The 25,021-nt window shown below is 40.9% G+C and overlaps 1 protein-coding gene across 7 annotated transcripts; it reads left to right on the forward strand.

The window, feature by feature from the left end:
* Positions 1-391: 391 nt before the first annotated feature.
* On the forward strand, positions 392-25,013 carry golga3 (golgin A3). Of its 7 annotated transcripts, none has more exons than XM_047381258.1 (24): positions 392-426; positions 2,208-2,463; positions 5,103-5,351; positions 6,617-6,729; positions 10,526-11,268; positions 11,405-11,513; positions 13,983-14,289; positions 14,369-14,571; positions 14,663-14,800; positions 14,921-15,082; positions 15,179-15,547; positions 15,632-15,709; positions 18,215-18,478; positions 18,575-18,669; positions 18,939-19,155; positions 19,414-19,557; positions 19,671-19,868; positions 19,960-20,076; positions 20,805-20,944; positions 21,082-21,214; positions 21,437-21,559; positions 21,770-21,934; positions 22,029-22,195; positions 23,489-25,013. In XM_047381258.1, the coding sequence occupies exons 2-24, from the start codon at positions 2,340-2,342 to the stop codon at positions 23,676-23,678; spliced, it is 4,548 nt and encodes a 1,515-aa protein (XP_047237214.1). In that variant the 5' UTR covers positions 392-426; positions 2,208-2,339; the 3' UTR covers positions 23,679-25,013. The 7 variants fall into 7 exon arrangements, with proteins under 7 accessions (XP_047237214.1, XP_047237212.1, XP_047237216.1 ...); XM_047381256.1 differs by lacking the exon at positions 392-426 and adding an exon at positions 893-1,039 and having other exon boundaries at positions 2,186-2,463; XM_047381260.1 differs by lacking the exon at positions 392-426 and adding an exon at positions 893-1,039 and having other exon boundaries at positions 2,186-2,463; positions 5,103-5,225.
* Positions 25,014-25,021: the final 8 nt, after the last annotated feature.

Genomic DNA, 25,021 nt, shown 5'->3' on the forward strand with positions numbered 1-25,021 from the left:
ATAGCACATTCAACGGCCACTCTAAACAAATACGTTTTTTATCTTGATTTAAAGCAACTTAGGGTTTTGGCGCTTTTACAGTTTTCTGGGAGTTTATTCCAGATTAGTGGAGCATAAGAACTAAAAGCTGCTTCTCCATGTTTGGTTCTGGTTCTGGTTATGCAGAGTAGATTTGAGCCAGAAGACCTGAGAGGTCTGGGTGGTTGATACACTGACAACAGGTCTGTAATGTATTTTGGTGCTAAGCCATTCAGTGATTTATAGACTAACAGAAGTATTTTAAAGTCTATTCTCTGAGCTACAGGGAACCAGTGTAGGGACTTTAGAACCGGGCTGATGTGCTCCACTTTCTTAGTTCTAGGGAGGACGCGGGCAGCAGCGTTCTGGATCAACTGCAGCTGTCTGATCGACTTTTTAGGCAGACAGGTGAAGACACCGTTGCAGTAATCAATTCTACTAAAGATGAATGCATGAATTAGTTTTTCAAGGTCTTGCTGAGACATTAGTCCTTTAATCCTGGAGATGTTCTTTAGGTGATAGAAGGCCGACCTTGTTACTGTCTTTATGTGCCTCTGAAGGTTCAGGTATGAGTCCATCACTACACCCAGATTTCGAGCCTGATTGGTGGTTTCTAGCTGTATTAAATGAAGTTATGTGATAACTTTTAAACGCTCTTCCTATTTTAGCCAGTTTCCAAACATAGTTGTGCCGATTAATAAAGCGAACCTGCTACACGCATCATGGAGGACGCGCTGACCCATTGTTAGACTCTACCTGCCTGTAAATCTATGCATTCTACCACAGACAATACACCATAAATTATGTCCTCGCCATGTTATGATTCGTGTAATTAATATACCAAAACCATTTGTATATGAAGGATAACATCCGAATAATGTATTTATCCTTTCCTATTTAAAGGCTGTAAGAGGCAATCAGTTTTTTTCCATTTTGCACAGTCGCTGATTGTTTCTTGTCGGACGCGTAAAGGAACGGAAACTAAACAGCCACGTAGTAAAAGGCGAAGCTGACCGAAAGGGTGAGTTTTTATTGTCATTTAGGGAATTTGTCATCTTATCATTTGCACTTGGGCGTGGTAATATACTTACATGACGTTGGGAAATTCGTTTATTTGCCTAAAATATTCCAGAAAACACATTTCAAGCGCCGCCGTTTATTTTAGCTAGCAACTTAGCACCTTTAGCTTCCCTTTGAATACAAACCAAGCTGTTTTGTTAGCATGCTAACTAGCTTTAGCCACATACAGCCTGGTCTGTCATTTCCTTCTCGCTAATGTTTGTCAACCTAAACAATCAAGCACACTAATGTCGATGAAACATCTATAGTCAGTTTATCAGGTATGGGTTTGAACCGTGCTGCATACCGTTGCTCTACAATAGGTAAATCCAAGTCAAAGGTCATCAAAGTGATTGATAGTCTACAGTAATAACATGGAACACAGAGGATGTTTTGGATCATACTGTTGTCTAGCCTATGATTTCGATCTCCTGAGTTCTAAGATAAAAGTAACATATTTGCACAGTAACTAACAAAATGACACTGCTCGTATTCGCTGAACTCGAGATTTTTTTGCATTTACTGTATATTTGCGATGTCTTGTCGTTTTGGTGAACACTGGAGTAGATTTTCCGAAAGGATGAAGCCTGTCATTTAACTATTTTACCCTTTTGAGCAGATTAAATACGGAGCCCTTATGATTTACGTGGTTTTGTCTAGGCTGCTCCTTCACAACGGAAAATTTGGCTGACAGACTTCATTCAGCTGCTTAAAGTTGACTTTGTCTTCACCGGCCGCTTATCAGTAGCCACAGGGTGTCATCTCATCAGATGCTCAACATGCGTTTGGTTGCGTTGCTGTGGTTCGCAACACCTGCAGCGTTTAGAGGAAAAGCTTTGTGCTTGTTTAAAAATGTTGGAAACTTAAGTGTTAAACGATTGTTGACGTCATTGATTCTATCGACTAGTCGAGGCAGCCCTATGTACAATTTAAGCTTATTTCAAGGGTACACAATCTACTTAACTGTTGTGGCAGCTTGTTTTAGTGCTGGATTCTAGCTTATGTTTGAAGTAGGCTGTGCTGTTACATAAAACAGGCGGTGACTGTGAGAAGCTGCCAGATGACTGGTTTATTAATTATCATCATTTTCTCTCCTCGATAACCTAAGATTAAACTGCTCCTCGCCACAGACATGTTCCTGGGTAGTGTCCATCACCAGAAGATGGTTTAAACAAGACCTACTTTGCAATAAAAGACCTGCAGTGCTGTGACTGTTCCTCTTCTCAGTGGAAGTGGATAGTGGCCAATCAGAGGTTGTTGAGATGGAGGCCAGTCAAGAAGTCCACGTTGTAAGATGCAAGGAAGAGGAAGACTTCACGGTGGAATGTAACACGACATTACAAAAAGGGCTAGAAAACATCCTGAAAACAAATGAAATTCTAAATGGTAAGTGCTGGTGCTGTTCTGATTGGATGAGATATGGTTTTTAATATGTTATTCAAATTGTGTGGCTTTGAATGAATGGAATGTGCAAATGTAGCTCCCCCGCCAACCTACACTGCCTGCCTGTGACATAAAGGAGGTCACTGGTCATGACGGATAATGTACCGCTAAATCTAAACTCCTTTGAGCCTCCTCCTCATTCATGCAGAGTATCAGGTTTGCCTTGTTTGGTTTTACCTCTGCACTTTGTTCTGCAAATGTCATTTTCTTTTGGTATATTGCTGCTCGTTTCCTTATTACAAAAACTAAGCTTTTACTGCTCTGTGTTACACAGCCCTTTGAACTAAGATGCTAAACAGAAGTCTCATTAGTCATCATAAAGGGGGCAGCTATATTTATGTTCTGCACAAAGCAAGCTTTAGGAGAAAAAAAAAAGTTCCCTGCGGCCTCTGTTTTGATTTTTGTGTTTTTAATATCAACAGCATTTACATTTAAGGAACCTCTCAGCTTAAAATCTGTGAACATGAGGGGTGATTGACTTTTAATAACGAGGCACTGTAGGACGAGTTTTCCTTTTTAAATGCAGAGCACAGCATTTGCCAACAGGACAAGATCACATACAGGTCATCAGAGAGGTTGGGTTTATGAGACAGTTGATCACTAGCAACCTAAACGTGCAATAAAAAAACAATGTAGGACTTCCTGCTGGTTAATACATCCTGGTATTTATCATTTTCTGCAGATTTTTTGGCTGTTTTTAATCATTTAAAACAATGCTTTCCTTTTAGCACTAACATAAATCAGGCACATGGTTCAAGTGGGCATCCATCAATCTCACCAGTGGGGAATAAGAAGCTTTTGATATGTATATAGTCCACATAAATCCCAAGTTTGTTCCCTTCCTCCCTTTTTATTTTGTGTATTTCTAGCACTCTATCAGACCTTCAGCACCTTGGGTGCTGTAATCTGGGTCATGAGGGCATTCACTGCGGTGAGGCTCCATCCAGCAGCCTGAATATTTTATTGTCATTCACATGTTGAACTCTTGACACTTGGACTACAATGGCCATTGGTCTATGCAATCCAATCGTCCTAAGCGATATTAATATTGCACCCAGCAATATAGCGATCATAAAATGTACCATTTTCCTTCCTGGATGACAGTGGTGTCCACATGTTGAATGAAATGTTAACAAGTGCACAGTTGATGGTGACTTTGCATTCCTACATTTACCCTTTAAATGAACAGAAGCTTAAATTAATAGAAGCTTAGCTACTTAAATAAAAATGTCTTGCCAAGAAAATATCCCCCATACCATTACACCACCAGCCTGAACCGTTGATACAAGGCAGGATGGATCCATGCTTTCATGTTGTTGACACCAAATTCTGACCCAACCATCAGAATGTCGCAGCAGAAATCAAGACTCATCAGACCAGACAACGTTTTTCCAATCTTCTAGAGCAGCCCGTCTGGCACCAACAACCATGCTACGTTCAAAGTCACTTAAATCACCTTTCTTCCCCTTTCTGATGCTCGGTTTGAACTGCCGCAGATCGTCTTGACCATGTCTACATGCCTAAATGCATTGAGTTGCTGCCATGTGATTGGCTGATTAGAAATTTGCGTTAACGAGCAGTTGGACAGGTGTACTTAATAAAGTGGCCAGTGAGTGTATAGTAACATTAAAAATGCTCTTACTTATGTGCTGTAAAAATGCTTTGTAGGTTTGAGCAATTTTGATTGTCTGCTGTTTAGCAGAAAGAGCAGAAATCCTTCAAAAATCCTAACAGTTTGTGAAAGAGGTGACGGAACGTATTTGACAGATGAAATACGTGTCTTTTCTGTCCCTCTGCGCTATGGCCACTTCAACTGGTGAGAGACGTTATTCATTTTACTTATTGTGCAAACCTCTTCAGCCTAGGAAGAAAAACATCCTGCATCATGCGTGCTGCAGCGTTGATGTAATCGTTTACTGCCCGACGGAGCAAATGGATTCATATACAGTTGTATAAAAGTAAATGCATCTGCAAGAAGGATTTGGAAACTAAGTGTTGCTGGAGTGTTGCCGACATTGTTGCTTGACGGAGTTGTTTGGCCAGTTTATCAGGACAATCACAGTCACTATAGTTGGGTCATGGGAGCCAATGGCTAAGTTTCAACTTCCGTAGAGGAAAGTTCACCTTGCAGGATTTTCACAGACAGATGTAAGAGCCCACAGAAAAGTGGCTCAGATCAGAGTAAAATCTGAGAGGTGTTCATCAGTATGAAATTCATACAAGTGTTCAAATATTATCTGCAAGGCTTGAGGACACCTCCCAGGCTCCAGAGAAATGTCTGCCATGACATATTTTGAAAGAATCTGTGAGGGAAGAGTTGTGTAAGATGTCACAGCTAGAAGCTACAGGCAATAAGAGTGCAAGTGATGAGATGTGGGGGATTTCTCTGGAGAGTATAATAAACAGGACAGAGCTTAGTAAAGAAAGGATTGTTTACCAGACAGCGGGTATTTGTTTCCAAAGTGCAATGTCACAACACAACTGGTAACAGCAGATGTTTAGAGGGACTGCCAGTGGTCTTAAACCTATTGCTTACAACAGCACGAATGCTGACTTTAGACATTTTCTTTTTGTCTATTTAGGTCCTCGCACTTCAGATGTGATGCCAAATGGAAACGGCCCAACAGATGGCTTTGGTGCTGCAGGAGGCACCCTCGCAAACGGATCTCCTCCACCGAGCAGCAGCTCCCAGGAGTCATCCCCAGGTGTGGCTGCTTATCCACCCACGATGGTAGAGAAGGCTGAGGGGTCTAGTGCAGAGGTCATGGTTCACAAGGGTGATGCTTTGCAGTCGCTCAAACTCAGTATGCCTATGCAGGAGACTGAACTGTGTAAGCAAAAATATATATATATGGTGTGAATGCCCCCCACCTGCTTGCCCTAATCTGTTTTTTTAATCCCATTTCATTCTTGAATGCTTTGGGTTTTAATCTTATTTTGATTACAGCTGGTAGACGGATTAATTTGGACTCTTTTAGTTCCATAAGTCTATCATCTTTCTACATTTCAAATCCGACGTTGGCTGCTTGATCAGTATATGGTGTGGGTGCTACATTTGGAGCATTGTGTGGGACAGTGACTGTTTTGGAACTAATCCCTGTGTTATGTTAACATTTCTTTGGTGATGTTGCTGTTTGCTATTATATGTGATATTTGCAAGCATGAAAATGTTGGTTATTTAGTTTGCCTCCACATTGTAACTTCCACTGGAAAATAACAGCATGATTCTACTGAATGTGTTACATGCAGAGTTCCTACACTGTCTTTCTTTTAGCTTTCTCCAGGTCTCAATGAGGATGGAAAAATCGCAGGACTGCACTGTATTATTATATTACTATATTTATTACTAATATCTTTTGCAATTGTAATATTGCATATATTGAAATTGCAATGAAAACTGCAATTCAAGATGTTGTGCATCTCTAGAAAAATGTTTTCAGATTTTACTCTTCATATTAGCTTATTTAAATGAGCTTTTTATATTTTATATAAAAGCATAGTCATAGTTTTAGTTAACATCACAGAAAACATAATGAACCAAACGTGTCTAAAAATGTGCAGATCGTTTCTAACTTTTAGGACAGTCTGGTCAGTCACAAGTCGGTGCAGTCCTAAAGTTTCAGAAGCTTTTTCTGTTTTATGCTAATTGGAAACAGTTTTACAAAATAAATATGATCATGTTTAGAGAAAGGCTTTAAGATGATCATCTCATGGGAAATGCAGAAAAGAGTGAACTTCCAGAAATGCTGTTACTTGTTCTGTACATTCAGTTTAGCATTACATACAGTATTTGTAGTTGCATGCAAAAAATGTGCATCTTGTCATGTCTGGGATATTGTAATGGGAATGTGTTGGAACCCTGGACGTGTCTTTACTATTCCATGGGGATGTTGTGTTGCTCTTCTTTAAATACTTTGTTTTCAAACTGGCATTTCGGAGCACAATTCCAAGAAGCTTTGTCCATCAGCATGCACCAACAGAATGAACAGGAACAGCTTCCTTGGAATTTATCAACTTTGTTGTGATTACACTAGTTTTGTTGTAAATGTCACTGTGAAGAACCGTCTTCAGTTTGGCTTACTTTCTCTCACTACAGCCAACCAGAAGCCGTCGCTAGAGATGGAAAATGAGGAAAAGATTCGTATGGAAGCTCGTCGGCGTCTGGAAGAGCAACTCAAACAGTATAGGGTTCAGAGACAAAAGGAGAGGGTGGGTGTATGCTGTCTCTGCTTTGGAGAGCTTTCGTTTCTGGTGTTTTTATGTGATTTTAGAAGAATTCAAGTTTGCTTTTAAAACGATTCATGCTCACTCAGAGCATTCATATAAATAGAATTGTTGTGCTTGTAGCCTGAGATTATTTTCACACAAATGATACATGCAGTGTGTTAAAAATATTTAAACCCCTTTTAAACATTCGCACCTTTTTTCACATTCCAAACGCAAAGGTTTTTCATATTATGTTTGGATCAATGGTGTGTTTTTGTGAAGTGGAAGGAAAATGATTCCTGGTTTACAGATATAAATAAAAATCTGAAATGTGTGGCTTACATATGTATTCAGTCCCCATTAGTGAGGTTGGAGTTTGTCCTGTAACCGGTGACTTGCTGGTTTGAACTCCAGCTCCGTACGTCTCAGTAGCTGTGCCCTTGGGCAAGACACTTCGCCCGCCTTGCCTGCTGGTGATAGTCAGAGGGCCCTTTGGTGCTGATTGAATGGCTGCCCCACGTCTTTCAGTCTGCCCCAGGGTAGCTGTGGCTACAATGTAGTGCTATACAAGTGCAGGCCATTTACCATTCTGTTTTGCTGGCTCAGGTTCTGCCAGATGGGATGGAGATTATTTGTGAACAATTGTCTTACCACAGATTTTTTGTTACATGGACATTCTAATTAATAAATGTGCTCTGATCTAGACCATCCAATTGTAGCTATGGCTGTATGTTTAGGGTCGTCTTGTTGGAAGGAGAACCTTCACTCCAGTCTCCAGTCTTTTGCAGCCTCTGACAGGTTTTCTGCGAGGACTGCCCTGTGTTTAGCTCCTCCCAGCTTCCCACCAGCTTGTTTAACAGGTTATCCCATCTGACCTGTAGATCTCCACAGCTCCTCCGTAGCCTGTTTGGTTCTTCTCTGATTAATGCTCTCCTTGCCCTTCCTGTCAGTTGAGGTGATTGATCACGTCCTGGTAGGTTCGTAGTTGTAAGGTACTCTTTCCATCTTTAGAAGATGGCTTGAACAGTACTCCATGAGATGTTCAGGGTTTGGGATGGTCTCCTACATGGCTGTGTCAAACTGCAAACAAGATGATCATGGTTGTCTTCTAGGCATTATTTGTGGCCTTTATATGTGGCCACAAATACAGGTCCTTCTCAAAATATTAGCATATTTCATCCAACCAATAAAAGATAAGTGTTTTTAATACAAAAAACGTCAACCTTCAAATAATCATGTACAGGTCCTTCTCAAAAAATTAGCATATTGTTATAAAGTTCATTATTTTCCATAATGTCATGATGAAAATTTAACATTCATATATTTTAGATTCATTGCACACTAACTGAAATATTTCAGGTCTTTTATTGTCTTAATACGGATGATTTTGGCATACAGCTCATGAAAACCCAAAATTCCTATCTCACAAAATTAGCATATCATTAAAAGGGTCTCTAAACGAGCTATGAACCTAATCATCTGAATCAACAAGTTAACTCTAAACACCTGCAAAAGATTCCTGAGGCCTTTAAAACTCCCAGCCTGGTTCATCACTCAAAACCCCAATCATGGGTAAGACTGCCGACCTGACTGCTGTCCAGAAGGCCACTATTGACACCCTCAAGCAAGAGGGTAAGACACAGAAAGAAATTTCTGAACGAATAGGCTGTTCCCAGAGTGCTGTATCAAGGCACCTCAGTGGGAAGTCTGTGGGAAGGAAAAAGTGCGGCAGAAAACGCTGCACAACGAGAAGAGGTGACCGAACCCTGAGGAAGATTGTGGAGAAGGGCCGATTCCAGACCTTGGGGGACCTGCGGAAGCAGTGGACTGAGTCTGGAGTAGAAACATCCAGAGCCACCGTGCACAGGCGTGTGCAGGAAATGGGCTACAGGTGCCGCATTCCCCAGGTCAAGCCACTTTTGAACCAGAAACAGCGGCAGAAGCGCCTGACCTGGGCTACAGAGAAGCAGCACTGGACTGTTGCTCAGTGGTCCAAAGTACTTTTTTTGGATGAAAGCAAATTCTGCATGTCATTCAGAAATCAAGGTGCCAGAGTCTGGAGGAAGACTGGGGAGAAGGAAATGCCAAAATGCCAGAAGTCCAGTGTCAAGTACCCACAGTCAGTGATGGTCTGGGGTGCCGTGTCAGCTGCTGGTGTTGGTCCACTGTGTTTTATCAAGGGCAGGGTCAATGCAGCTAGCTATCGGGAGATTTTGGAGCACTTCATGCTTCCATCTGCTGAAAAGCTTTATGGAGATGAAGATTTGATTTTTCAGCACGACCTGGCACCTGCTCACAGTGCCAAAACCACTGGTAAATGGTTTACTGACCATGGTATCACTGTGCTCAATTGGCCTGCCAACTCTCCTGACCTGAACCCCATAGAGAATCTGTGGGATATTGTGAAGAGAACGTTGAGAGACTCAAGACCCAACACTCTGGATGAGCTAAAGGCCGCTATCGAAGCATCCTGGGCCTCCATAAGACCTCAGCAGTGCCACAGGCTGATTGTCTCCATGCCACGCCGCATTGAAGCAGTCATTTCTGCCAAAGGATTCCCGACCAAGTATTGAGTGCATAACTGTACATGATTATTTGAAGGTTGACGTTTTTTGTATTAAAAACACTTCTTTTATTGGTCGGATGAAATATGCTAATTTTGTGAGATGGGAATTTTGGGTTTTCATGAGCTGTATGCCAAAATCATCCGTATTAAGACAATTAAAGACCTGAAATATTTCAGTTAGTGTGCAATGAATCTAAAATATATGAATGTTAAATTTTCATCATGACATTATGGACAATAATGAACTTTATCACAATATGCTAATATTTTGAGAAGGACCTGTAGATTGTTGGTCAGATTTTCCCACTTGAGCTGTGTGAAGCTCCCACTTCAGCAGCTTTTTTTAATAATAATCATCTTTGTTGGTCATTGCACATGTACATTACAGAACATTTAACCCATCCCTTATAGGGAGCAGTGGGCTGCCATTGTGTAGCGCCCGGGGAGCATTCTGGGGCTAAGGGTCTTGCTCAGGGACCCAGAGTGGCAATCTGTGGGATTGGAACCTGGCCCCTTGTGTCACCTCCAGAATGCAAACCTCTTGTTCTAACCACTAGGCCACCACTCCTCCAGGGCTACAATGACCCCGCCACTGTTTCTCTGATTAGTGCTCTCCTTTCCCAGCCTGTCAGTTAAGATGGACAGACATGTTTCCAGTCTTACTCATTTTCAGAAGATTGATTGAGAGCTCTGTTTGATGTTTAAAGTTAAGGATATTGTTTTATTTTTTTAACCCTACTTAAATCTGCTTCGCAACCTTATCCCTGACCTGTCTGCTGTGTTCCTTGTTCTAAATCATGCTGTTTGTTCACTCAGGTTGTTCTAGAATCCTCTTAGGCCTTCATAGAGCAGCTACATTAATGCTGGCAATAAATTACTCACAGCAGGACAATTGGTTGCAGTGAATTTCCTTTAGGATATCAGAGTAAAGGGGGGTAAATATATACATATGTAGGCCACGCTTTTTGGATTTGGTTTAATTTTGTTCCTTATGACAGTTGTGCACAATGTCATTTTGTTCTATTACATAAGGTCCCAATAAAATACATAGATGTTTGGGGCTGTGACTTGGGGGTTGTGAATACTTTTGTAAGGGACTGTAAATTACTTAATTAGGGAACTGTAAAAATGTTCTCACGTTGGACTCTGTCAGTCCAAGAGTTTGTATCTACAATGTAGCCGTCCATTTGATAAATTGCAAAAATGTATAGTTTTTCTGATTCTATTTTCCAGGCTCACCGTACCACTTCTAAAAGCAGGCCTTTCAGTACTCTAGATCCTGAACTAATGCTCCATCCTGAGGCACTTCCACGGGCTAACACAGTTGCCATGACCAAGGAGTATTCTTTCCTCAGGACCACCGTTCCACGTGGCCCCAAACTGGGTAGCCTGGGAATTCCCCCTTCCAAGGAGAAGAAATCCAGATCACCGCGCCCCAATAAAATTCATTCCTTAGCGGACTACAGGTCTACTGAGAGTGATGGTGGAGGTGGAGAGGGAGGAGGTGGTGCTGGCACTGGTGGGGACATGACCACAGCAGATGTCAGCCAGGGCTCCCTTCGGTCCTCCATTAGCTCCGTGTCTACACTGTCTGAAGTCAGCACGATGTCAGAGAGCAGCACCTGTGAGACGGACACAAAGGCTAGTACTTCTCTTCAGCTTAATGATAATTTGTCAGAAATCGATGGCAGTGAAGCAGGAGCGAAGGCAGGGAATGATGGCAATGATAGTGACAGCTCCACCTACAGCAGCGTGTCCACAAGGGGAACCTACGGTATGCTCTCTGCTGCAGTGGAAAGGCAACAAGGGCCGTACACAGTGGAGGGGAGGGAGATTGCTCCTGAGGCAATGGGTCAGTTCCCATCCCTACAGGAGGTGCTACAGGCAGCAAGTGATGAGCAGCATCTGCTGGAGATGGAGCAGGAAAGGAATGGGACTGCAGAGCCTCGCAGCCGGAGGGACAGTTTCTCCAGCAGGTATTTTATATTTGTGAAGAAACATAATGACATCAACTTAATACTATATTTTATTAGTCATTGCGCTTTATTTCTAGGTTAACATTTTCTTTTACTAACTCTGTTGCATCTGCAAAAATATTTTTATTTGATTCAGTGTTTCTCTGGAGAGTTCAGTGATGGGTCACGATGAAATGCTCCAGGTGCTAAAAGAAAAAATGAGGCTTGAAGGGCAGCTGGAATCCTTGTCATCTGAGGCCGGTCAGGTAATATAAACAGGGCATTAATCTCATTTTGTTCTTCTTCTTACACAAAATATTTAACTGTTTAATCACCCGTTCTGAACAAAATAATCTGGAGGCTATTAAACGTCGCACAGAAAACGTTCTACATAAAATAAGAATAATTGAGACTTTCAGCCCCAGTTATGGCAAACTCTTGGAATAAACCGATAAAACAAGAGGTCAGGAAAATACAGATGGGCCCAACACATTATTGGCTGTTTTATCCATTTTAACTCAGTGTTGTCTGTTTTTCTCAATAGCTGTGAGAAAACGCAAGCACACCCTCTTTCCATGGTAACACAACCATTGTGGTATTACTATTGGGTTTCTGCCTTAAAACAGTTACACGTCGTTAAAACTTTAGTGTGTTATATTAGTAATTAGCACTGTTACTGTATCTAGTTTCACTAAAACTATAGATTCCACTTGTATCCCATGGATGATGAAAATCCTTACCTTAATGAAAAGTTTCAGTCCGGATATTGCAAACACCATTCTACAGAAACGGCTTATTTAAAGTGTCAAACGACATCATGACAGCTGCTGACTCGAGGAGGTCTACAGTGTTGGTCCCACTAGACCTGTCTTCGGCCTCCTACACGGTTGACCACCGGATTCTTATAAACAGGTTGTGGAATCTGATTGGCATGTTGGGCCCAGTACTTCAGTGGTTCACGTCATATTTGGCTGACAGGAGCTTCAGTGTGTCAGCTAACCACATCATGTCAGAGCCTGGCAAAATGCTGTGTGGCGTGCCTCAAAGTTCTGTCTTTGGACCCCTCCTGTTTTTTATATGTTCTTCTTCTCGGTCAGATAATCCAACAGTTCAGCGAGGTCTCATACATTTATTTGCTGATGACCTCCAGTTGTACGGTTCGTTCAAGGTGTCAGAGGCTCACAAGAGAACCTCCCTAATCAACTGCCTGACACAGGTGAAGCAGTGGGTGGGCAATAATAGTCTACAGCTGCACTCAGAGAAAACTCTCATCATAGCCCCTGATAGTGCTATCCCTTCCATTAAACAGGACTTAGGTGATCTGAGCCTCTCTGCTAAAAACATACTGAGGAATCTTGGGGTTATCTTTGATGAGGCCATGTCACTGGATCACCATGCTAACCAGCTGGTTAAGAACTGCCTCTTTATCTGCATAAAATCACCAAGTTAGGATCCGTGGTGTCCAGAGAAGAGTTTAAAATGATAACTCATGCATTTGTGTCCTCGTGGTTGGACTAATCCAACAGTCTCTTTACTTGTCTTAACAAGAAAGAGCTGGCTCATCTGCAGTTAGTTCAAAACTCAGCTGCAAGACTTTACACCAGAACCAATAGGAGGGCTCACATCACACCTGGGTTAAAATCTCTCCATTGGCTTCCTGTTACGTATCGTACTCCGTTTAACATTTTATTTCTAACTTTTCAAGCCCTACATGGACAGGCTCCTGCCTACATTCGTAACCTAATTAAGCCTTACAGCTCGACTCGTAGTCTGTCATCCGGACAGAACCTGTTAATGGTTCCACAAACCTTCTTTAAAACAAGGGGTGACCGTTCTTATATAGCTACTGCTCCTTGACTCTGGAATGAATTTTCTCTCGAGCTGAGCTCTCTGGACACAGTTGATGTGTTCAAAAAGCTCTTTTAAAACGTATTTGTTTAAACAAACATTCCAGTCTTAACTGACCCAATGTTGCCACTTTTGTATTGTTCCATTTTAATGTTTTATATTGTATGTTTTGATTACTGTGAAACACTTTGTGACTCTGTGTTTGTGAAAAGCGCTATAGAAATAAAGTTTACTTACTTAATCAGTGTTGAAATTTCAAAAAGGCTGCCAGTGTTTCCAAATCGAGCCTTTTCTACAAGACTGAAGTTGAAAGCTCAAAGGGATAAAACAAATCAACTTTGGTGTTTTTTTCAGCCTTCCTGTTATCTGATGAAAGTCTTGCACTCTCCCATTTTCTCACAACCTGAATGAACTACTGATGTCTCTACATGTCACAGATATATAAAGCTCTGTGCTTCGTCTGACTTTGTTTAAAACGGCTCACTGATGCCAAACACAGCAGGTCATCCAGCCCCAGTGCTGTGGTCAGGACGAGTTGGTAGTGCTTAGTAATTGTGGGTTTAATGGACCAGAAAAAGGTCCCACATTGGTTTCCAACTGGCCACTGTCCAGACGATTTCTCTGGATAGAGGGTAGAGAACAAATGAGACACGGTTCACAGTAAAAAGTAACTTCTTCTGTCTTAATGCAGTAGTAGACAATACATTTTCCACTTGTCATCCCAGTACACCCACTATTTATAAAATGGGGCCACATCACAAGCCAAGAGCCAAATATGTAGATATTACCAGTATTTACCTGAAGCCTGTCACCCATAAAGTATTGTTATACTGGAAACTCCAGGAAGACTTTGCTTAAATGCTCTAATTACATACTCTCACCTCTAGGCTCTCAAAGAGAAGACTGAGCTTCAGGCCCAGCTTGCAACTGTCAATGCTCAGCTGCAAGCTAACAAACAAGAGGCAAAACTCAGCCAGGAGAAGCAAAGTGCTCTCACCACAGAAGTTGGAACGCTGCGACAAAACTGCAGCCAGCTAGAGAAGGCCATGGTGGAGCTCCAGGGCAGCTTGGAGAGCAAGAATGCCAGTTTGACTTCTCTCAGCAATGACCTGAAAGTTTCTGAAGACCAATATAAAAGGCTGATGGTGAAGGTGGAGGAGCTGCAAAACACTATGACTTCAAGGGACAGCACAGGTGATTAATGGAGACCTTTAGAGAGAAACATGTTTAGGATACCTTGCCCGTGTTTTTAAATGTCATTATTTTTCTGCAGTTCACGACTTGCGTCAGCAGATGGGAGGCCTTCAGAGTCAGCTTCAGCAGGTCCAGCTGGAGCGCAACACCCTACAGAGCCGACTGAAGACTTCACAGGCTGAGATCGACTCCCTCCAGCAGGTCAGACAGTGGTACCAGCAGCAGCTAGCAGTGGCCCAGGAGGCAAGAGTGCGACTGCAAAGTGAAATGGCGAACATGCAGGTAAGATCCAGCAGTGTGGCATTGAACATGGAACACATTGTCAAGACATTCCAGAGGGCGGTTCCCTTTAACATCTTTCTGTCTTTCAAAGGCTGGCCAGATGACTCAGTTTGGTGTGATGGAGCACTTGAAGCTGGAAAATGTGACACTTTCCCATCAACTGACTGAGACCCAACACCGTTCCATTAAAGAAAAAGAGCGTATTGCTGTACAGCTGCAAAGCATTGAGGTATATCGTCTTATCATCCCTTGTAAAAGCAAATGAAAGCTAATTGGGAAAACTGCTGAGTTTTGAAACACTTCTCTCATGCATTTTGAGCTCTGTTTGAATCGTTGGTGTGTGATGCAGGCAGACATGATGACCCAGGAGGCAGCCTACAAGCAGATTCAAGATGCAAAAACCATGGTGGAAGATGATCTGCAGCACAAACTGGAGGAGTTTGAGGAAGAGCGAGAGCACTTGATAAAACTTGCTAACACAGCCACAAGCCTGGAAAGAGAGCTTGAGCAGGTAGTCATTGCAAACTGAAGAGAAACCTGTGTTCTCCTGATATGGGCTGCAAACATTGTACCCTCCTCTAAACTACATCTTTCATTTCTGTGTTAGGTAAAGTTGACACTTTCCCAAAAGGACTTGCAGCTACAGTCACTTCAGAAAGAACATCTGGAGTTGATGCGCCAGCTGACAATAACTCAGGAGAACCTACAAACCAAAGAGCAGTCCATCAACCAGCTGGAAGCCAGGTACCAGGAACTGGAGGCCCAGTTGGCTGAGCTGCAGACTGAGAGCACTGCTAAGGAGGACACCATCCAGTTTCTCCAGAATGAAAAAATTGTCCTGGAGGTTGCACTGCAGGCAGCCCGGGCTGACAAGAGCCAACTAGATGAGGGAGCCGAGCGGCTGGGAGAGGACGTTCTGGTGGCTTCGGATATACTGGACCAGCTCAGACAAGAAGTTCAAATCAAAGGCAATCAGGTAAAAGATGGCGTGGATTGATTGATCACATTTTCAACACTTTCATGGGAGTTATCAATTCACAAATGTTTCAAAATTCTGTAGATTGAAACTCTGCAACAAGAAAATAATTCCCTGAAGAAACAAGCCCAGAAATTAAAGGAGCAGTTCCAGCAACAAAAGGTAAATGCATCTTCCTGCTTTATTCGTGAGTGCGTAGATTCTCCTTTCTTCCTCTGAAGATTTTAACAAAGTCTCTCAAATGTGTCTTACATTTAGAGACATTTCTCATAAATCACCCTGCTGGCTAATGCTGATGGTATTGTGGGAGGATGTATTGTAGAGCCAAACGGCAGTCAGATTCTCTGACGAATGCCTTTAGTGCTAGTTGACATGCCTCACTAAATGGAGCAATAAGTTGCTTTATTGCTCTGACAAGCTGTCACAGAGAGGGTGGAACTGATTGACAGAACAACAAAAAAGTTCAATGTACTGCATCTTTAAAAGTTGGTGCTTTTGTAGAAGCATCAGCACCCGTGTTTATCAAGTTAGTTTGCCACTGACGATAAAGGTTTTTATGAAAATGCTGCCTAACAATCTGCATGGTAGCCAGCATCATGTTGTCATATGTGCTTTGTGCTGAAAAGAAAAAAGCTGCATCTTACCTATTTGTATTACTTCCGCAAAGCAGAATTAGTTTGTTTTTATTGCTTTATCTCTAAACATTAATCTCACAGCCCACAGGAGTAATTTTATCCACAGTAACATTTGTAAAGCAAAATAAATGACTTTGGATTTTAAAGGTTCTGCACGAAGAGAACAATTTAGCTTTTTTTGTTTTTCTGTAATAGTTTGACTGTTCTAAAATAGACATGGATTGTCGAGTCTAAAACATGGATTAAAGTCTTGTAACCAGAGTTTCTCATGTGATCAGGCCTGAAAGTCAGTTGGATACTCAGATACACTTTTCATCAGAGAACAGGTGCGTTAAATTAGCCGGCAAGCTTCACAGACTTTGAGCTGTTAACCTGTAGAGATTATATTAACTGCATCTTCATAATGATGATCACACAAATGAATGACAGTCTTTATCAGATGAATTCAGTTTTTTTTTTTATTACAAAATAAACATAGCTTACTCCAACATCTTGTTCTCTTATGGTTAAACAGCAGAAACGTGATCACAAAGAGGCTTCCAGGGCTTTCAAATAAAACTACTTCCTGTTCTGACATTATCACGCATTTACTCACTACTTAATAGGAACAACTGGTACAAAGGGATTAAAAAGGCGTCAACTTCATTCTAATCGTTTTAGAGAAATTAAATGTATTTTCTTATTTGTTATGCTTTATCCATTTATATGTACCCGTTGTTACTGCTTAGACTGGATGCAGGTTTATTCAATTTCTTAATAGCTTTGCAGCCATCATACTGTTCAGGAAGGAGACAGGTTCTGTGTCCTAGAGACGGGCGTATTTTGGTATAAAATATACCAACGCTAGCTGAACACCAGAAGACCTCACGAAGACGCTGGCTGAACCTGGTAAGAGGGGGTCATTAAATACAGTGAAAGATGTCCTATAAACACTATAAGCCAGTATTTCAAAAAAATAAACAAATAAAAAGCCTGCGGACAAAGAGCTTAAATTTTGGACAAATTCTGTGGTCTGATGAAACTAGAACTGAAAAGTTTGGTCATATAGAACATTGTTACATTCTCAAGAAGTAGAGGGCCTAACAACACCATCCCAACAGTACAAGTGCATCTCAATAAATTAGAATATTATAGAAATCTAACAAACGAGCCTCTTCAGAACACATCTTCTATTTGCTGAGATGTATATGGGACAATGAAAGCAACATCTCGACTATAAATGGGTCTTCCAAATGGACAGTGAACCTAAGCATGCTGCTAATCTGGTTACAAAGTTGGTTAAGGACAACAAAGCCAATGTTTTTGCGGTGGTTATCAGAAAGCCGTCATCTTAGTTCGGTAGAAACTTTGTGGGCAGATCTAAAAATGTGTTTGTGAGCAAGGAGACAATAAACCCTGATTCAGTTGCACGAGTTCTGTCTGTAGGAAGGGGTCAGTTTTCTACTATACTGTTGTAGAAAGATCGTGGAAGGATACGTAAAACATTTCTCCCCAATACTATAGCTAAAAGGGCATTGCTATCAAATATTAAGAAATATATGTACATTTCTGATTTTTTTTTTTTTTAAATCTCATTATTTTGGCATATAGCAAATAGAAATAATGTTGGTAATCGTGAAACAGGAAGAGTTTAGCCTTGAGTTAATCGGAATCAGCTTTATTAGCCAGGTTTGTTCACACAAAGACTTCGGTTCCACTGGTAAGTGCAGCTGAGAGCAGGACTCCCGATGTGGAGACGATTTAAGTATATAAAATTTGGTTTAAAAAGTTTAATTTGAGACGAGGAGGAAAATAAGGTTATATTACTTTTTACACAATGTTATGTTAACATCCGGTTTCAACCGCATCTGACCTAAATTCACGGATGATGCAGTAGGATTCAAACAGTGCCATTTAATTATAAGGCCTGTGGCGTTTCCTGGTCAGTGCAAATATAAGCAAGACTTGTGACATCTCTTAAAGAAAGAAAAAAACTCCTGAGCTTAGTTCTGTTTAAACCTTTAATCAGACTTAAATGTTGTTTGATTCACAGGTGATGGTGGAAGCGTACCGCCGGGATGCCAGCTCTAAGGACCAGCTCATTAGTGAGCTCAAATCCACCAAAAAGCATCTGTTGGCTGAAGTGAAGGACCTGAAGCAGGAGCTGCTGAGCATCCAGGGTGAGAAGCAGCAGGCAGAACTGGAGCAGGCCCGGTTACAGAAGGAGGTAGCAAGAGTCCAAGAGCAGATGAACAACATGGAAGCCCATCTGCAAGCCATTCAGATTGAAAGGGATCAGCTTGAAACCCAAATTCAGGTACTGTCATTTATCCAGTTTTGTTTTTAGCAAATATGCAATTTATTAGGGGTATTTTGTTGTAAAGGAGAATGTTGTGTTTCCCTCATTACTCAGTCTCTACAGTTCGATCAGAGCCAGCTAGCCACTGTGACTCAAGAGAATGAGAGCCTGAGAAAACAGGTGGAGCAAATGGAGGCTGAAGCCAAAAAGTGAGTCATTTGCTGCTTAGAGATTTCATGAGTTTGAAACATTCCCAAAGAAATGATCCATGTAGAGTTTTATTTATAAACACAAATACAAGATGGTTCTTATACAATGTCTGATCCTCTCATATGAGTTGTACATTTACATCAACATCTTAATCAGGTTATTAGCATTTATAAATCTAGTATTGAAGAAGCATAGTCTGCCCACCAGCAGTGGCCATATTTTCTGCTGGCAAAGCAGCCTGGTTCATTTCTTGTGTGCACTGAAACAGGGCCATCTCAGAGCAGAAGGTGCGCATGAAGAGGCTGGGAACAGACCTGACCAGCGCTCAGAAGGAGATGAAAGCCAAACACAAAGCCTACGAGAATGCTGTTGGTATTTTGAGCAGAAGGCTCCAAGAGGCTCTGACTGACAAGGAGACAACAGAGGCAGAGCTGGTCAAACTCAGGGCCCAGGTATCAGATGGTGGAAACAACCATGCCTTACAGGTAATGTCCAGAGTTCATAGATCTTTACAATTCTTAAATAAATCAGCTGCTTCAGCATTCAGCCAGACATTGGGTATAAAAATGGTATTTGTGTCTCACCACAAAATAATTCTGTAAACAGGGGATCCTAGTGTAGGTAAATGTGTTTTTATTTGTTTTTTCAAGCTGAAACTTCAACCCTTACTAATTCTTCCAGCCCAAAAATATGATTAACTGATTAAACTGTTAATACAACATACAGTTTTATCTTTTCTTCAGGAAAAGATTGAGGCTCTACAAGCTGAGCTGCAGGCTGTGACCAAGAGCAAGACCATGTTAGAAAAGGAGTTGCAGGAAGTGATCACTCTCACCTCCACAGAGCTGGAGGATTATCAGGAGAAGGTCCTGGAGCTTGAGGATGAGGTGAAATAACGATAATCAATATCACCTCAGGGTTTTGCACTAAAACAGTTTTTTTGTATTTAATGATCCATGTATGAGCATGTATGATTTCATGTTACGGGTTGTCCTCACAGCTCCAGGAGTCACGCTGTTTCAAGAAGCGGATCCGGAAGTTAGAAGATGCCAACAAGAAGTTGGCACTTGAGCTGGAACATGAGAAAGGGAAACTTGCTGGTTTATCACAGTCCCATAATGCACTGCGGGACCATGCTAACATTTTGGAGTCTGCCTTAGCAAAGAGGGAGGCAGATCTTGTCCAGCTAAACTTGCAGGTGAAAAATCTCATCTCAGTATAGAAAATGCAGGTGAGAAGTTGGCTACATTGATTGTTCTGAAGGAGCCTTGTTTTACCCGTTTCTTTAGGTCCAAGCTGTTCTTAAGAGGAAAGAAGAGGAGGACCAACAAATGAAGCAGATGGTTGCAACTTTACAGTTAGCTTTGGAGAAAGAGAAAACCAAAGTGAAGGACTTAAAGGAACAGGTATGATGAATATCAGGATGAAGTGTGAATTGAAGCATTTAAAAATATCAGCGCAGCAGATTTTGGGGTAAACGGTGATTAGGCTCCTAAAGAATTCAATCCACTATGGTGGAGTCGTGTTGATATGCTTCCATGAAAGGAGTTCAACTTTTGGATCATAGGCCAATAATTTAGTTTAACACCTCTGGTTTTTCCAAATTTATCATTTAAGTCGGACAAACTTTTGGAAAAATTAGACCTCTTAGGGTGTGACAGTTAAGAAAAGATCTTGGCTTTTTCAAAAAATGTTGTTTCTTGTAAAGTAATTAAATTTTGTCTCAACATATGATTTTGCAATTAACGTTCAGTTAATCTAATCCATTGGATTTATCTAAACATCTGAAGAAACCAAAGAACTCACTGCTACTGCATGTCTGTTAATGTGTTAGCCCACACCAAATATAAAATATCTCAGAAAGGCACCAAGATCTACACACGAGGATTTTATGTACATGAAGAATGACACAACTTCAGACACTTTTGCTTGACTACTCCAGAAAATCCAGAATTTTTTTTTTTTTTATCTTCTAGCCCCATAAGGACCCTCTAGAAAATAAAAAAGTAGATTTTTTTTGATTTTTTATATGTTACATCTGTGTCACATCACATTTTTTAATTCCTCATTAGAATTAGGAGATTGTGTAAACCTTTGGTCTTTTTGGGTTGTAATTATGTGATGTGTCCTTTAGGTGGCAGCAGCAAAGGCAGAGGCAGCCCACAATAGACGGCACTACAGGGCAGCCATGCTTGAGCTGTCAGAGATCAAGAAGGACTTGCAGGCCAAAGAGGACCTGGTTAAAGCTCTGCAGAGCGAAGCCCAGAAGTTACAGTAGGTGCACCTTGCTGTGACTGAAGATTGCAATTAATAAAAAAATTGTGTTTTTAATACATGGTTGTGTTTGATAATGCACAGGTGCTGCACAGTTTGCTTCAGGTTTATTGTTGAATGCATCACACTCTCTGCAGGGCTCAGGATGACCAGCATGCTCAGGATGTTTCCAGGTTCCAGCAGGAGCTAGCTGAGGCTGATTCTCAGCTCCAGATCTTACGAAAACAACTTGATGAGGAGCTAGCTAAGCAGCCCCTCACCAACCAAGAGGTATAACACCCCACCCACACCTAAAATATAAAATCAAAGAAAAGCAAATAATTCCTTCCTTTGTTTTTAGGTAACGCTAAGCTTGGCCAGTTCTTTTCTTGTAGCTTACAGAATTGTGCTTGACACCAAAGTTTGGTTGTACAACCTTTCAGTTTTTCTCTCATCCATGCAGATCAAATGTCTCTGAGTTGCATGGATGTCTAACATATTCTGCTGATTCAGGTTGAGGACCTGAAGTGGGAGGTGGAGCAGAGACAGAGGGAGATTGAAGCACAGAAGCAGCAGCTAGAGATGATGGAACAGGGCCACCACAGAGAGCTGGACAATTTACAGATTGCACTGCAGGCAAGATTTCACTTTATTACATATACACACAAAACCTTATAGGATAGTTTCCAGCTTAACTAATGTTTATCTAATTTTACTGTGCATGGCATCACTTTGAACAAAGCTATCTCTTAATTTGACAGGAGGACAAACATGACATTGTGCCACTACTGCCACCTTTTGTTTTTGTAATGTAGTTTAAAACTAAAGTGAACCTGTCTGTTTCAGAACATCAAGGTGGAGCTGGACACCGTGCAGGGAGAGCTGAGCAGCACCAGAAAGGACAAGTTCATGCTTCAGGCCAAGGTGGGTGAGCTGCGGAACAGTATGAAGACCGTCCTACTGCAGAACCAGCAGCTCAAACAGGAGCTCAAACAGAGTCGTCTCAGGAAGGTAAAGCACCGTTGGCTGTTTTTTATGTAATGCTGTTTAAGAATTGTGTGCTGCGTAGCTAAGCATGTCCCTTTTAATGATGTTGTTGGAGCAGCAGCGCATGGAGTTGAAGAGTGAAGGGAACCCATCAAACCCAGTAACCCCGGTTAAAATCCCAGACTGCCCAGTGCCTGCCTCACTACTTGATGAATTACTGAAGCCGTCAACGTCTGTAAGCAAGGAACCTCTGAACAACCTGCACAACTGTCTACGACAACTCAAGTAAGCTAATTCTTGTGTCTAAAAGATTTAATTAAATGTGGTCATCATACTTTAGTAGTATTTATATCCCTTAAACCCTTCCACATTACAGAACATTACTACCGCAAACTTTTGTGCCATTTTTTGGGGATTTTATGTTAGACCATCACAAAGCAGAACATCATTGTGAAGACAAATAATAATTTAAAAATGTCAAGAATAGAAATCTGCAAAGTGTGGTGTGCATTTTTACTCTGATACCCATAAATAAAATCCAGTGCAGCCATCATTTATTACTTAATTAGTAAATATAATTCAGCTCTGTGTAACTCAGTCTCCAAATAAATCCAGCTGCTCTGTGAAGCCCTCAGCGGTTTGTTGAAGAACGTTAGTGAACAAACAGCATCATGAAGACCAAGGAACACAGCTAACAGTTCAGGGATAAGGTCGTGTTAAAGATTAAAGCAGGGCTAGGTAATAAAACTTTATCCATTGCTCTGGACATTTCATTGAGCACTGTGCCATCCATCATCTGTATATAGAAAACGTTTTGGTAGGTTTGCATTTATACCAGACACGGATGTCCACCTAAACTGACAGGCCAGACGAGGAGAGCATTATTCAGAGAAACAGGGCCATGGTAACTCTGGATGAGCTGTAGAAATCCACAGCTCAGGTGGGAGAAGATTGTTGAAGGACAACTATTTGTTATGCATGCCACAACATGATAGGGGCAGAATCAGGCTCTGCGGAAGTTTTTCTTTAGCAGGGACGGGGAAGGATGGATTGAACCAAATACAGTTTGCAACACCTGTTAGAAGCTGCAAAAGACTTGGGAGGTGGTTCACCTTCCAGGACAACAACCCTAGAGTCAGTTCAAAGCATATTAATGTGGTAGAATGACCCAGTCAAAATCCAGACCTAAATGTTACTGAGAATCTGTGACAGCTCTTGAAAATTGATGTTCAGAAGGGTTCTCCATCCAATCTGACTGACCTTGAGCTATTTTGCAAAGGAAAATGGGTAAATATTTTAATCTCTATGTGCAAAAGTGATTGATACATATCCCAAAAGACTTCAGCCAAAGGTCATACTCCAATGTATTGACTCAGGGGGCTAACCATACTTTTCCATTTTTCTTTGTTTTTTCACCGCTTCACAACTGTGGCTCTACTTTATGTTGTTTTTTTTCTCTGCCACATAAAATTCTGGTACAACCATAAACATTGCATTTTAACACGACAAACTGTGAAAAGTACATGTGGTATAAATACTGTCTTCACATTTAAAAAGCCTTTTTCTTCGTGCTCTCAGGGAGGAGATGGACAGCCTCCAGAGGCAGATGGAGGAGCACACAGTGACTGTACATGAATCAATGAACTCGTTGACATACACAGAAGAGGGACTGGCTCAACTGGGATTCCAAAACAATATCTCCAACTCACCAAGCGCTGTAAAACGCGTTGTTGAAAATAATAATGAATCAGAACAGCAGCAATCATAACTACACAACCTTTTTCGGAGGGAATGGGAGAGTATTATCCACACAGGCACTTTTGAGCCCCTTACTCCCTTTCTCTTAGAAATTGCTGCCAACATTTGGCAATTCTCCCACTAGCACACAAGTGCTTTTGCAGAGTAATACTTTCTATACCATAGCTTTATTCTTTTGTTTTTATTTTGTGGGTTAAATTTGTTATGTATTTGCCATGTTTATTTATTAAAATTTCTTAAATTAGAATATTTAAAATGAACAATTTCCTTATACGGATCCTCCATCTTTAGTTTTATTCCATTGGTTCCCTCACAAATTAGCGGTTTTCTTCTCTAGATTCCAATAAGTCCTCCTTGTAAAATCAGTTGCATTGATGCTGCTTAATGATGAAATCCTAATTCTAAAAAGTGTTTTTGATGACAGAAACTACAACCTGTTCTTCCATTTATTTGTGCCTGTTTACTTGGAATGTTGCCCATCTATTGTTTTGCTAAAATTGATTAACATCATTGGTTTGTAATGAAACTCACTCCTGTTCGTAAAGTTAGAAGTCATGTACAGTTAAGCTCACATATTTTTTGATTGCTTCTTGTTAAAATGCAGTGTTTGTAAGGTAATCATATCATCCTTCATTTCCAAACTGTAAAAAAAAAAATGTCTCAGTTATGTTTGTCTAACATGGACTAAAGTAATTTGTATGCAAAAAAGCCTTAAGCAATGTTTGAAATTCTGTACAGGACTTGGTTTTTTGGAATGACTGTTTTTTTTCTGGTCAGGGTGTGTGCAAGATGAGATGTTATTGTATAGGTAAACTAATCCTTACTGAAGAGCTGTCTATTGTAAGTAAAACACATGAAGTGATGTTGCACACTAGATTATCAAAACTGAACTGACGAAACAAGCTGTAAAAATGACATGTAAAGTTACATCTAATAACAGGTGCAATTGCTTGTTTATTTTTGATTGTTACATTTGGTACTTTCCAAAAAAAGAAAAAAACAAATTCACCAATGTTGGACTGTTTATGGGGTTATGGGAAAGTTCAGTTTTTCAGAGGGGTTGTAATTTCTGCATGCAGTTGTCCTGCAGCCCCTGTGTTCCAGGATCATAACTCCTTTGTCCTATACCACTTTATTCTTATAAAGGAGACAAAAATAATGCCTATTTTGGGCATTAAGATCATATGTACTCAGATTATATTATAAAATTATTTTGGGTTGTCTGCATACTTACCCTGGCTGTTTTTTTTTTTTCTCTAAAGACTGGAATTATTCCTGATTAAACAGTGGTGTTGGGAAATGTCATTGCATTCACTATAAAGAAAATTGCACTATTTATATTTCATTTCATGT

The sequence above is a fragment of the Girardinichthys multiradiatus genome, chromosome 12 (assembly GCF_021462225.1).
Source record: "Girardinichthys multiradiatus isolate DD_20200921_A chromosome 12, DD_fGirMul_XY1, whole genome shotgun sequence".
Classification (NCBI taxonomy): Eukaryota; Metazoa; Chordata; class Actinopteri; order Cyprinodontiformes; family Goodeidae; genus Girardinichthys; species Girardinichthys multiradiatus.

Bases quoted from the DNA above. Each gene is read 5' to 3' on its own strand.
- golga3 (XM_047381258.1), top strand. From the start codon at position 2,340: ATGGAGGCCAGTCAAGAAGTCCACGTTGTAAGATGCAAGGAAGAGGAA. The intron at 14,572-14,662 runs GTAAGATCCAGC...TGTCTTTCAAAG, and splicing joins GTGAAATGGCGAACATGCAG to GCTGGCCAGATGACTCAGTT. The intron at 15,710-18,214 runs GTAAATGCATCT...TTTGATTCACAG, and splicing joins AGCAGTTCCAGCAACAAAAG to GTGATGGTGGAAGCGTACCG.